At 31.3% G+C, this 13,191-nt stretch overlaps 1 protein-coding gene across 1 annotated transcript; it reads left to right on the top strand.

Annotated features, from left to right (window-relative positions):
- The first annotated feature begins 6,811 nt into the window (after window positions 1-6,811).
- LOC100791976 (monosaccharide-sensing protein 2) lies at window positions 6,812-12,225 on the top strand. The gene is made up of 5 exons (XM_006577865.4): window positions 6,812-7,487; window positions 7,948-8,508; window positions 9,340-10,283; window positions 10,879-11,066; window positions 11,624-12,225. Exons 1-5 carry the CDS (start codon window positions 7,409-7,411, stop codon window positions 12,066-12,068), a joined length of 2,217 nt encoding a protein of 738 aa, XP_006577928.1. The 5' UTR covers window positions 6,812-7,408; the 3' UTR covers window positions 12,069-12,225.
- Window positions 12,226-13,191: the final 966 nt, after the last annotated feature.

The following is a 13,191-nucleotide window of genomic DNA, read 5'->3' on the forward strand; positions in this document are numbered from 1 at the left end:
GGCACATGGAGAAAGGACCTACCATTGTGGTCCACAAGAATAGAGAGTGGTATATTCTAGATTTGGCGTTCAGATTCTATTCTAGCGTTGGAGTTTGAGTTAAATTGAAATCATTTCAGATCGGAATGCCTAATTTCATTTTCTCCGCCCCTCTTATGCCTATTTCAGAGGCATATAAATTAATTGCGGTGCCGACAATACACCTCTATGTTGGCATTCTAAGGATTTAAATTCTCTTGCAAACGGTTTTTTTTTTTTTTTTTACCAGATTAATATAATTTGTTTTTAAAATTATCAAATTAATGTAGATTTTGAAAATTATACTACTATAGTTCCATCATTCTTTCTCGAGTATCACTATCCAGTGCTCTTATGCCTGTTTCAGATGTAGATATATTGCGTTGCCCACAATATATATACCTCTAAGCTGGTTTATAGATTCCGATTCTCCTGGAATCGTTTTTCTCCATTAATTAAACTAGTATAATTTGTTTTTTAAAATGGTGAAATTAATGTAGTTTTTGAAATTAAAAAAAATGAGATATATCGATTTTTATGAGTATGATGTTTAACTTTATCAAAATTCTTATAAATTGCAAAAAAATGTTTGTGTAAAAAACTCATTCTTATAAAATTTATAACTTTAAAAATTATATTAATTTAATACTTTAAAAATAAGTTACACTTTATTGGTAGAAAGGTCCGGACGCTCTCATCATTTGGGAAAAACTTATAAATGTAAGGATTCAAAATTTCAAATTAATTCTTAATTAAGTCGTCACGTGAACTTACGTACGGGAATGTTACACTAACTAGAATCATTTCCTTTTTCATCGACTTTTATACATGACTGAAGTAGGGTTTTTAAGAGCCATCTAAATATAGGGTATTTTAAAAACGAACCTGATTGGATTTAAACAATTTTTAGTGGTCAAAATACACATTTCAAAGTAATTTTCATCAAATAAAAAAATTGTTGTGGCATTGAAATTGAGTTTTCAACGGATATCAAAATAGCCTTTTTAATCATGCGTTTTCAATTATTTTTTTATATTTTTATCTTACACAACTTTTTTATTTTAAATAATTAACATGTATTGAATAGATTATAAATTATATTAATTACTATAAGAAAATAGTTTTATTTGACTAAAACATCTTTTTTGAACGAGTAAGAATATAATTATGAATTAAGTATTTAGATTATATATCAATAAATAAGAATATTATTAAAATAATAAATATTCTAGTAATTTTAAAATAAATTAAAAATCTTAAAGTGACATATGGTATGAAATCGAAATGAAAAGAATACTAAAAACACAATTTTACGTCCTAAGTTATTAGATGACAATACCTGAAATTGTGTCATTTATCTAATAAAGTAATGATATGCAAGTATTTTTTATTTTAAATGTCTCACCAATAATTTTTATTTTTTTTCTTTTTATCACATTGCATATCCTATTATACTTATATTTTTTTCCCCTTTTTTCTTCTCTCTCCTTAAATGTTTCACATCCCAATCAATGTTTATCAAACATTTTCCTGCCTAGTATGCCTCATGTGGTGCATGTCAAACAACATTACTACTTTGACTAGTGACATTTGTACCCCCAACCCAGCTATCAACTACCTAGTATTCATTCTGGCCCCCCACTTTATATTTAAATACAATTGTTTTCTCCCATTCCTTCTGTCTTCATCATTTTTTTTATTTTGTTATTTCTATGCTGATTTTTTTTGTCAACTGAACGAAAATAATTTTAGGATTTAGTTAAAATTTGAAGTTATTTTTATTTTTCATTTTGCTTGTATTTTTCTTTATTTTTTTGTTCTATTGGATCTGGTCAACCGCGTTTAATTGTTGGCAGCTTACACTTATTTTCACCATTAATTTGAAATCTTATATAAGTAGGTTTAATTTAGTATGATTTAGGATATGTATTAAATGTTGTTTATTTACAGCATATTATTTGTGTTAATACTTGATTGTTAACTTAATTATTTTTTTGGCAATGTTAATTCAAAGTGTTTAATTTATTTTTTTTGGCTGCAAGAGTTTAACTTCCGCGTATTGTTATGTGTAGTATTTTACTTAGTTTACTTATAAGAAATAATAATAAATATTATTTTTAAGTTAATTATTGTAAATTTTAGGGTATTGGATGTTTATAAATTTGCATCTGTTGTAAGTTGGGTGGGGAGCTTTCTTTGTCTTTATGGAGACTTTCTTGCAATTCTGTTTGCAGATTGACTTTGACACAACTTGTGTTCAAATCAAAGCTATAATAATAAAATATTTTTGTGTTGAAAAAATTAATTATTATAAAAATTAAAAAACTTATAATATAATATTTTTTTAAAAGAATCACATATGACAATTTATATTTGGCTAACAAGTACATGGACTATTTAATTTTATTCAAATAGTGATTTCGAATTATGTATGTTGCATGATTATTTAATAAATTGAATTATTTTATCAGTTTTTTTATTTATTTATGTGCGCCATTAATATAGAGGTACTACCGCATCTAATTCGTCTTTAAGATCCGAGTGACTCATTCAGGCTCAAAAGATCAATCATGATTGAAGATGCAGGAACCACATGTGTTTCTAAACATATGTTGAATTAATAAAATTGTCGTATTTTAATTTTTAGACAAACACAACGTACACGTAAAGGTTTAGTGCAAGCTTTTTATTTTATATAATAGCCAAGTTCACGTAAGATCACATAAATCATAATGTATCACATGGGACTAATTAATATTTTATAATACTTTCTTTTATCTCAAACTTTTTTATACTTTAATTTCCCCCTCATCATCTTACCATAAAAAATAAGTTTAACGATTGAATAATTAACAACGATTTTATAATTACACTATCGAAGCATTTATTAATTTTACTGATAATATTTTTTGTCAAAAAATTTAATCGGTCATTTTTAGTAGTTTTCCTTCCAAATCACAAATTTCGAATCAAAAACTTTCTTAAAGAATCCGAACCCATTTTTACTCAAACAAAATGCCTTGTTTTCCTTTTTTTTTATCAGTGGAAGTAGATGCATATTCAATTTTTTTGGTATAAAATATCACTAGTTTTTCAAACATTTTAATTAATTTTAAAAATAAAGTACTAATCTTTCCAGACTCAATTAAAATTAAAAAAAAAGGTTGATTAGACTTAAATATAAATAAATTTTAACTACCTTATCTAATGATGTCACCCTAAAAATACTTTTCAATTAATTAAAATTTTCTTTTTAATGACTATTTTTAATTTTTTTAAATATAATTAGTATAATTAAATAATGTTAATTAACTTTCTTAATTAATATAAAAGTTAATAAATTTATGTTTGAAGAGTGAATATCATTTTGGAGAGATACCCCGGTTGTAGTATATATTTTGCAAGTCATAAAATTTCCGTTGCCTCAGTTGTCTTCATTAGTAAACTGATCCAATTTTGTATTTGGGGCAAACTATGGTCTTAAAAGAAAAAAGGGGAATTGATTTAGAATCAGAGGGAGAACGTGGAAAATGCCAAAGAAGGTGATCAACCCCCTTTCCAACAAGACTTACGGATTATTAAACCAGTTGATGTGAGTAAGAGGTTTGATTAAAGGCGTTTAGGTTACGATCCCAAACGGGCTATTCAAGCAAAGTATATAAACATCAAGAAAATGTCGACAGCGGCCTAGTAATTAAAAATGACAAAATTTATTATTATTATTTTTTTAATGCAGAAATCAATCGAGATTTAAATTTTATATCACACAATTAAGAGATATGAATCACTATCATTTATGTCAATCATTATTAACTACATTTTCTCACTTATTTAACTTTTAAGATGAAGTATCAAGTAGAAAATATTTTTAGGGTGAAAAAAAAATAATGTGAGGCATTTGCAAAATATCTATAATAAGTATTTAAAAAAGTTATTGTAATTTATAGGTTTAATCATCCTTTTAGTTCTTATTTATAGCTGTAACAAATTTTATTTATAATTATAATATTTATTTTAAAAAATATTTAATATTATTTAATTTTGTTAATCCCACACAAAACATAAGTTTTCTTTACAAATAAACCTTCGTTGGAATATGATATAAAAAATCATTGAAAATAATTTTTTAATTAAATGAAGAATATTTTAGAATTAATCTCATATTAAATATAATAAAATTAGTTAATATTTATTTATGTTTGAGACCAAAATATATGATTTTTTTTAACTTATACTTAAGACCAAAGTAATAACAACATTTTATCGAACACGATATTATATTTATCTTAAAATATACCTTAACTATAATTATATATTTCTTTGATTATTAATTATATGTAATGTTGAGATTAACATACTATGTGAATTAGTTGGGTTGACCTTACTCTAAGAAGTAAGCAAGCTTGAGCCCTCTCCTGTGGCAGTTCTTGTCTAGCTTCTTTGGTAGTAGATCAAACTGTATAACTAGTTATAAAGACTGAAGTCTAGACTTTTTTATTTAATTGAATTTCAAATCAATAGATTTATTGATTTGAAATTCAATTAAATAAAAAAGGCTACCCTTCCATATCTATTGAGTCTTGGTTGGGTTAATATTGAGTTTACAATATTCACTATATCACATTTCAATCTTAATAAGAACACAGGTAAATTGATTCTCACCTGTCCAATAGGGAGAAAGAGTAAACATACATAATGAGTATAATATATTTTAAAGAATAATACAGTTATTATATTCATACACCTTATTACAAAAGATGAATAACTATATTATTTTTTATATAATTTTTTTATTTATTTTTTGAATAAAGAAAGAATAATAATTACATTCATAAATCATACACTTATATCATACTGTACTACATATTTTCTTAATTCACAACAAAAAGAAAAGTCTGATTTTCTAAACTTGTGGTTTGTGAGATAATAGTTACAAGCATGCGGTCGAAGAGATAATAATTATAAGCGTGCGGTCAAAGAGATATAGATACCAACTTTCTAATAATATCATTCAACCTTTTAAATAGAAATCCCATATTTAGAAAGGAATATGCAAATATGTAATAGTAGTACTTATTACTAATGATTCTTATAAATTAAATATTTTTATTTTTATTTAGATGAATAGATTTACTTTCAATCAAAATAATAAATATATCTATCTCATTCATTAAATAGATTTATTTTCTATAATTTTGTTCCTACAAAAATAATTATTCTCTTTCTAAAAAAAAATAAAAATAAATTCGTCGACTTTTCATTTCCTATAATATTTTTCCTAAAAAATAATATCTCTTTCTTTTTTATTAAATAAAGTCAATTCCCTTGGTAAAAATAAAATTCAATTCCTATAATATCTCTTCCTCCAAAAATATATTATAAAAAATTAATCTATTCAATAAATGAAAGAGATATTTATTATTTTGATTGAAAAAGTCTAAAAAAGAAAAATATAATATCTAATTTAAAATAATCATTAGTAATAAGTATTAATCTAGATTAGGTAAAATTAAGTTATCGATTACTTATTGTGGGCAATGTTACACATGTTAGAATGATAAAACAATAAATAATTGATTGTAAAGAGTAGCAGTATCTTTTTTCTCTCTTTTTTTAAAAAAATAATAATTTTGCACTTTTTGAAAAAAGTTAAAATAATATTCAATGTCATAATTATATTCATCAATTTATCATCTACCTTAAAAGAAGTAAAAATAATATAATAATACTTTTTTTTTCGTCTATCTGTTATTGTCCAGCTTACATCTTCTATTCAAGATTGTTTACAACACTTTTAAGAGGTTATGAGATTCAAAAGTTGACCGCAGAACAACGTGAGTGATTCATGTAGAATAGAAATAAAATTAAAGGAGTATTTGAATTAGATTGAAAAATTGTCATTGACATGATAAAATTTAATGACATTCTTTCAAGATGTAAACATTATCTTCTTAGTTCTTCAAACTCTCTGGTGAGTTTTTTTTAGGAGGTGAGTCAATTATGTCGCTCATTGTTTAGCAAAAGCGTTAAGATCATTAGTTAGCTTCCAGAATTTCGATTTTTGATTGTATTTATCATTGTATTCATCCTATTCCGGTTTCTGAAATAAAATAAGTTTGTTTCTTGTAAAAAAAAAAAAACAAAAAGAAGTATAGTTTTTATTTTATTTTGGAGGAAGAAATATTATAGGAATTGAATTTGTTTTTTTACCAAAGGAATTGGTAAATAGGAAAGAAATATTTTTTTTTTGAGGAAAAAATATTATAGGAAATGAAAAATCGTTCAATCCAATTAGTTTTCTTAAATAAAGATTTGATCTCACAAAAATATGTGAAATATTTATGAAAGGAAATTATTTATATTATTTTCTTATTAGAAGGAATCTAATTAAATATAATAAATAAAGAATATTTTTTCTTTATATTTTAAAATTTGTTAATTTTTTTATAAATGAGATGTTGAGTGGTGTGCTTGCATAAGAATATCTCAAAAAAGAGTAACAGCTTCACTAAAAGAAGAAATGGGAAAGGCAAATTAATTGCTACCGTCCAAATTCGCCAAATAATGATTGTTAAGAATTAGAATAAGTTGGAAAAAAAATATACGGAACGTAAGACGAAATTGGAAGAAAAAAAATATAGAACAAACTTGTAAAAAAGAGCACGGAAAATAGAAAGGAAAAAATTGTCCGTTCGATTATGCCATGCCAACGGCGAGAGACAAATAGCGTAGAATATTAGAATTAGAATAATAAATGGGGATATATGTAATGCAAGAAAGGTTGGAGGTGTCTGAAAAAGGAAAAACAGGTTCGACTTGCAAGAATTCACAGGCACCGCTTCAAGTAAAATTATTTAGTTGACTCAAAACCAGAATTATTTTAACTTTTTGGCCATGATTTCAGGGTTTAGTGTTGTGTTGTGCATAATTGGAGTGATCTGGCACTTGCTGGAGCCCTTTTTGTCCGCGTACACAACACACTAACAGATTCCATCCACTTCATACTCTTTTTATTGCCTTCTCCTCTTTTACCATCAAGCAGAAAAGATATTATAAACTACAGAGACTACTAGTACAAGTACAACAAAACTAAGAAAATATATTTTCGTGACTCTCTCTTTCTCTTAATCACTGTCCAGCGTTTCTTTCTATCACTCTGTTGAGTGAGTAAGCAAATGGAGGAATAGCGATCTGAATTTTCGGATTCTTTAATTGCTTCTCTCGCTTTCACCGTCCGAACTCAATTTATAGATACTCCGTCAACCTCAATCCCAACTAACTACCTCTCTTCTTCCTTTTTGTTGGTTGGTTGGTTGAATAAAGAGAGAAAATCGTTTTTGTTGCTTCTTATTTAACAGGTTCCTTTTCGCAGCTTCACCATATCTCCGAAATGAAAGGTGCCGTCCTCGTCGCCATTGCCGCTTCCATCGGCAATTTCCTCCAGGGATGGGATAATGCTACCATCGCCGGTATGATTCCAATCCCTACTCCTTCTTTTTCTCTAATCAATCATTATGGATCCTGCTGTGAAATACTCATTCTGTTTCTATCTCAAAGTTTATGATCCATCCTTGCTCGCAAGAAATTGAATATTGAACAAATTTTAGATACAGTTAGTTGCGTAATTCTCCCAACAGAATTAAGAGTTTTAGCTCCACAATCTAGATTGACTTTTATACGAACCTTTATTTATGCGGATTAACCAATTAAAACTTGTATTCTGATTAGCCAAATCACCTGAAGAACTGCTGCATCTAGTCTTACTCCATAAGATTAATTAGATGTTATTTTAATATTCTTTGAATCTGATACGGTCTCTGCTCTCTTTGTTCTCAGTATCTTTTATCACTGACAAGTGATTATTATCGTTCAATTTTTTAAGGTATATGATCAAAATTGCTTAGCAGATTACTGATTCTTGTTGTGCAGGGGCCATTGTTTACATTAAGAAAGACCTTGCGTTGCAAACAACTATGGAAGGGCTTGTGGTGGCCATGTCCCTGATTGGAGCAACGGTAATCACCACATGCTCTGGTCCTATAGCGGATTGGCTCGGTCGGCGACCCATGATGATAATCTCATCTGTGCTCTATTTCTTGGGTGGTTTGGTGATGCTGTGGTCCCCAAATGTGTATGTGTTGTGCTTGGCGAGGCTACTTGATGGATTTGGGATTGGCCTTGCTGTGACTCTTGTCCCGGTCTATATATCTGAAACGGCGCCGTCTGAAATAAGGGGGTCGTTGAATACGCTTCCTCAGTTCAGTGGCTCTGGAGGAATGTTTTTGTCGTACTGTATGGTTTTTGGCATGTCATTGAGTCCCGCGCCTAGCTGGAGGCTCATGCTTGGGGTTCTGTCTATTCCTTCTCTCTTGTATTTTGCATTGACCATTTTTTTCTTGCCCGAGTCTCCTCGGTGGCTGGTCAGCAAAGGAAGGATGCTCGAGGCTAAGAAGGTGCTCCAAAGATTGCGCGGAAGGGAGGATGTGTCAGGTAATGTTATTATTTACACCAATCACTAGTTATGATTTACCTTGATCTGAATTCGCTGTAATATCGGGATCAGGATTTTTTAAGATACGGTCCACAATCATAATTGTCGTCACTACATCAACCACATTTATGTAATTTTCTAAAAATATTAAGGATTGGGATAAAATTGCAACTGTAACATAAAACCTTTGACGTTTTTATTACAGTACACTATTATACCATCTTCAGATTTTTTGGGACCCAAACAACTGCTCATTGTTGCATATCTCCTTCTTGCCAACCTCTGTTTGCTACTCAGTGTTATCCCAGCTCTTCCTAAATTTTTGCTCATACAAATTTACAGACCTGGGATGGGGTTTATTCTCTCCTCTAGAGCACTTGTGCAAGGTTTTAAATTTGAGTTGAAGTTTTTGATAGTGTCAAAAAATTGTTAATAGATGCGGCTGATGCAATTCCCTACTTGATGTTGAGACCGCAATAGTGGTTGGTGAATCTTTTTCAAAACCATTGGATTTTTTTATTATTAACATTGTGAGAAATCGAAGGTATCTACGATAGTTAGTTATACTCCCAACTCCTAAGTAATGACCGTAAGAAGTAATTAGATCTGCAAGAGAGAGCTAGCTCGTGTTTATATATTTCCTGTGTCATGTCCACTGTGCTTCTGATACCATACTTGTTACATGCTATATATTGTAAAGATGACGGTTTTTGCCATACTGAGACTCTGGAATAGTTACATGACTATATAATTAGTACGTAATTTTCAACCTCTATTGAAATTTGTAAATGCTATGATGAATCATTTTATGATTTTATTAATTCATACAGGCGAGATGGCATTGCTGGTTGAAGGTCTCGGGATTGGGGGTGATACATCTATCGAAGAGTACATAATTGGCCCTGCTGACGAGGTGGCTGATGGTCATGAACATGCAACAGAGAAAGATAAAATTCGATTATATGGATCCCAAGCAGGCCTTTCTTGGTTAGCAAAACCTGTCACTGGACAGAGTTCTATTGGCCTTGCGTCACGCCATGGAAGCATCATCAACCAAAGCATGCCCCTCATGGATCCTCTGGTGACACTGTTTGGTAGCATTCATGAGAAGCTCCCCGAGACAGGAGCAGGAGGAAGCATGCGAAGCACTCTGTTTCCAAATTTTGGAAGCATGTTCAGCACTGCTGAGCCGCATGCTAAAAATGAACAGTGGGATGAAGAGAGCTTACAAAGGGAAGGTGAGGACTACATGTCAGATGCAGCCGGTGGGGACTCTGATGATAATTTGCACAGTCCTTTAATCTCACGCCAAACAACAAGCCTTGAAAAAGACTTGCCTCCTCCTCCTCCTTCCCATGGCAGTATCCTTGGCAGCATGAGGCGTCACAGTAGTCTCATGCAAGGGTCAGGTGAGCAAGGTGGTAGTACAGGTATTGGTGGTGGCTGGCAACTGGCATGGAAATGGACTGATAAAGGTGAGGATGGAAAACAACAAGGAGGGTTTAAAAGGATTTATTTACATGAGGAGGGAGTTTCTGCATCTCGTCGTGGATCCATTGTATCGATTCCCGGTGAAGGCGAATTTGTCCAGGCTGCTGCCTTGGTAAGCCAACCCGCTCTTTACTCCAAGGAGCTTATTGATGGACACCCAGTTGGGCCTGCAATGGTTCACCCATCTGAGACAGCTTCAAAGGGGCCAAGTTGGAAAGCTCTTCTTGAACCAGGGGTTAAGCATGCATTGGTTGTTGGAGTTGGAATACAAATACTTCAGCAGGTAATGTGTGGTTACTATTCATATTATCTTCTTCGTTGGCCTTGTTTATTATCATGATAGAAGGGTGGTATTTAGTATTCTTCCCATTCGTCATCTTTTCCATACTCACTCGCACTTTTTGTTTGCTTTTCTTCCTTTTATTTTATTTTGGGGAGGGGGTCAGGGGAGCAATGTTGGGAAGCAGGGGATTTCAATAGCAATACTTCAACCTAATCGGTCCAAAAACCTTACATAAGCCTTCTGCTTTGAAGTCTGCTTATGTTGTTCTAGTGTTTATTATTCTAGCACGTAAATGTTAGATTACTTATCTTGTAATACTGTTTGTTATTCCCTAGTAATTTACAAAGAACATTTGTGAAGAACTTCAATAATCATGCTCATGTCATGTGAATAAAATTCAGATGGAGTAAACTTAAGTCATGACATCATTGTTAGTGATTTAGAATTTTTTATACTCTTTTCTTCAAGTATTCAAAGCTACTTAAGTCTGTATAATCTTACTATTCCATGTTTGCTTCTCCAGTTTAGTGCAACAATTTTATTGGTTTACGTCTTCGTATAAATGACTGACACCTAATTCTTCATTTTTGTGCAGTTTTCAGGGATAAATGGGGTTCTATATTACACACCTCAAATCCTTGAAGAGGCCGGTGTTGAAGTTCTTCTTTCAGATATAGGCATTGGCTCAGAGTCGGCATCATTCCTTATCAGTGCTTTCACAACCTTCTTGATGCTTCCCTGTATAGGCGTAGCCATGAAGCTCATGGATGTTTCAGGCAGAAGGTACGCACGCTCTCTGTTTTTTACCCTAATCTGCAGTTTTCTCGATGTATCCCTGTTTTACATTTTTGGTTGCCTGTATTCTAGGATCTCTTCTTTTTCATGCATTTGGTAAAGTGATAATTAATACCGAACTCGATTGATACCTCATTAATTTAATGACATCGGTTTGGTGGATGAGGGCAAAAACTGAATTTGTCGCTGTTCTCCTTGAGGTATATATATCAAATGCGTTTCATTGCACAACACAAGTAGAAGCATAAATACCAAGGAAAGAGAAATCCCGTAGAATTTAGTGTGTGTTCTGGTTATGTAACACAACTCTGGAACCCACAAATATTTAACCTTTGTTTCATTCGGTTACTTAAAAGATTAGTCGAGAAGTAAGACCACTAGTGTTTCCCAGACATGTGCATTCTAATGGGAAAAAAAATGAATAGCCCTGGTTTCTACTCAAGCTAAGTTACAGATTTTATTTTTCTTTTATCAAAACACATGTTTTAATATTTTTCTTCTGTGCATCTTGATTTATTGTCATTTACATACTCCGTCATTTGCAGGCAGTTGTTACTTACTACAATCCCCGTGCTGATTGGGTCACTCATTATTTTGGTCATTGGAAGCCTGGTAAATTTTGGCAATGTCGCCCATGCAGCAATCTCAACAGTATGCGTTGTGGTTTATTTCTGCTGCTTTGTGATGGGTTATGGACCAATTCCAAACATCCTTTGCTCAGAGATTTTCCCCACTAGGGTGCGTGGCCTCTGCATTGCTATCTGTGCATTAGTGTTCTGGATTGGAGACATCATCATCACATACTCGCTGCCTGTGATGCTGGGCTCTTTAGGACTTGGTGGTGTATTCGCCATTTACGCAGTTGTTTGTTTCATCTCGTGGATATTTGTGTTTTTGAAGGTTCCAGAAACAAAGGGCATGCCCCTTGAAGTCATCTCTGAATTCTTTTCTGTTGGAGCAAAGCAGGCTGCTTCTGCCAAGAATGAGTGACACAACACAAGTCCGTTATATACTCCGTAACTTTAGTTGTTAAAGCCATCATCTCTCGTCTTTACAGATTTTGCTTGTCATAAGTTTATTTGGAGGAAGATATGTTGAAACATATGGATGTATTATTCTTTCATAAATATAAAATTTTGCATTTTTAGAGTGAAAATAGCCTTTTGGATTTTCCACTTTAGAAGTATGATAACGCCTTTGATGAAAAGTTTGCTTTGCTCGTTATGAGAATTTAAGAGTTTGCCTTGTTATAAAACAATAAAAACATGACTAACACTATGATTTACAAAGGAAAGTGGACGGAAAAGAAAGTATATAAGGAAAGAGTAAGAGTAAAAAATGAGATGATTGTTCAATGGTTTGGTAGAAAAGAAGAGGGGAAAAAAAGGGAAAGTTAAAGTTTTCTCTTCTCTTATTTAATTGAGTAGAAAATGAGAAAAAATTATTTATAAAATGATATTAATATTCTTAAACAAAAAATAATATATAATAAAAAAATAAAACACAAAATGTACGCTCAAGATACAGGATAAATTAAAAGAATAAAAAAAATACCAATTAAAATAAAAATAACAATATTTTATGAGTCAGATATTTTTATCTTTTAATTCAATTTACCGTTTCTCTCTCTTCTTAAATTAGAAAGAACCAATTTTCAGCATGAAATCCACCACATTGGTCTTTCCTTTTTAATTTATGTGTCAATCAGACGAGGAAAACCACTTTCTTTTCTCTTATTTCGTTCTCTATCTTTCTTTTCTTTTTATTTTGATTACAACCAACCATAATGTAAGAGAAAGATAGTGGTGCAGATCCAAAAAATGAGAGAAGATTTTGTTCAAGTACCGTCAGTCTGCCCTTGGCCATCGTTGACCGAGTGTGACCAAACTATGTTGGCATTATACTCCAAAATTGATTCATTCATGTAGGAAGGGGATTTTGTGTCGGGTCACCTCTGATATTAATGCGCATTTTTGTCCTAGGGGCCAGTGCCCACTGTACACTGCCCAATTACGCTACTGCATACTTTAGTTTTTTTTTATAATCATTTTGCGATTTTAGAGGGACTACTTCCTTTAAGACAACCTCAATTCCCTGTTTTTGCTTTGCTTTT

The sequence above is a fragment of the Glycine max genome, chromosome 4 (genome assembly GCF_000004515.6).
Source record: "Glycine max cultivar Williams 82 chromosome 4, Glycine_max_v4.0, whole genome shotgun sequence".
Classification (NCBI taxonomy): domain Eukaryota; kingdom Viridiplantae; phylum Streptophyta; class Magnoliopsida; order Fabales; family Fabaceae; genus Glycine; species Glycine max.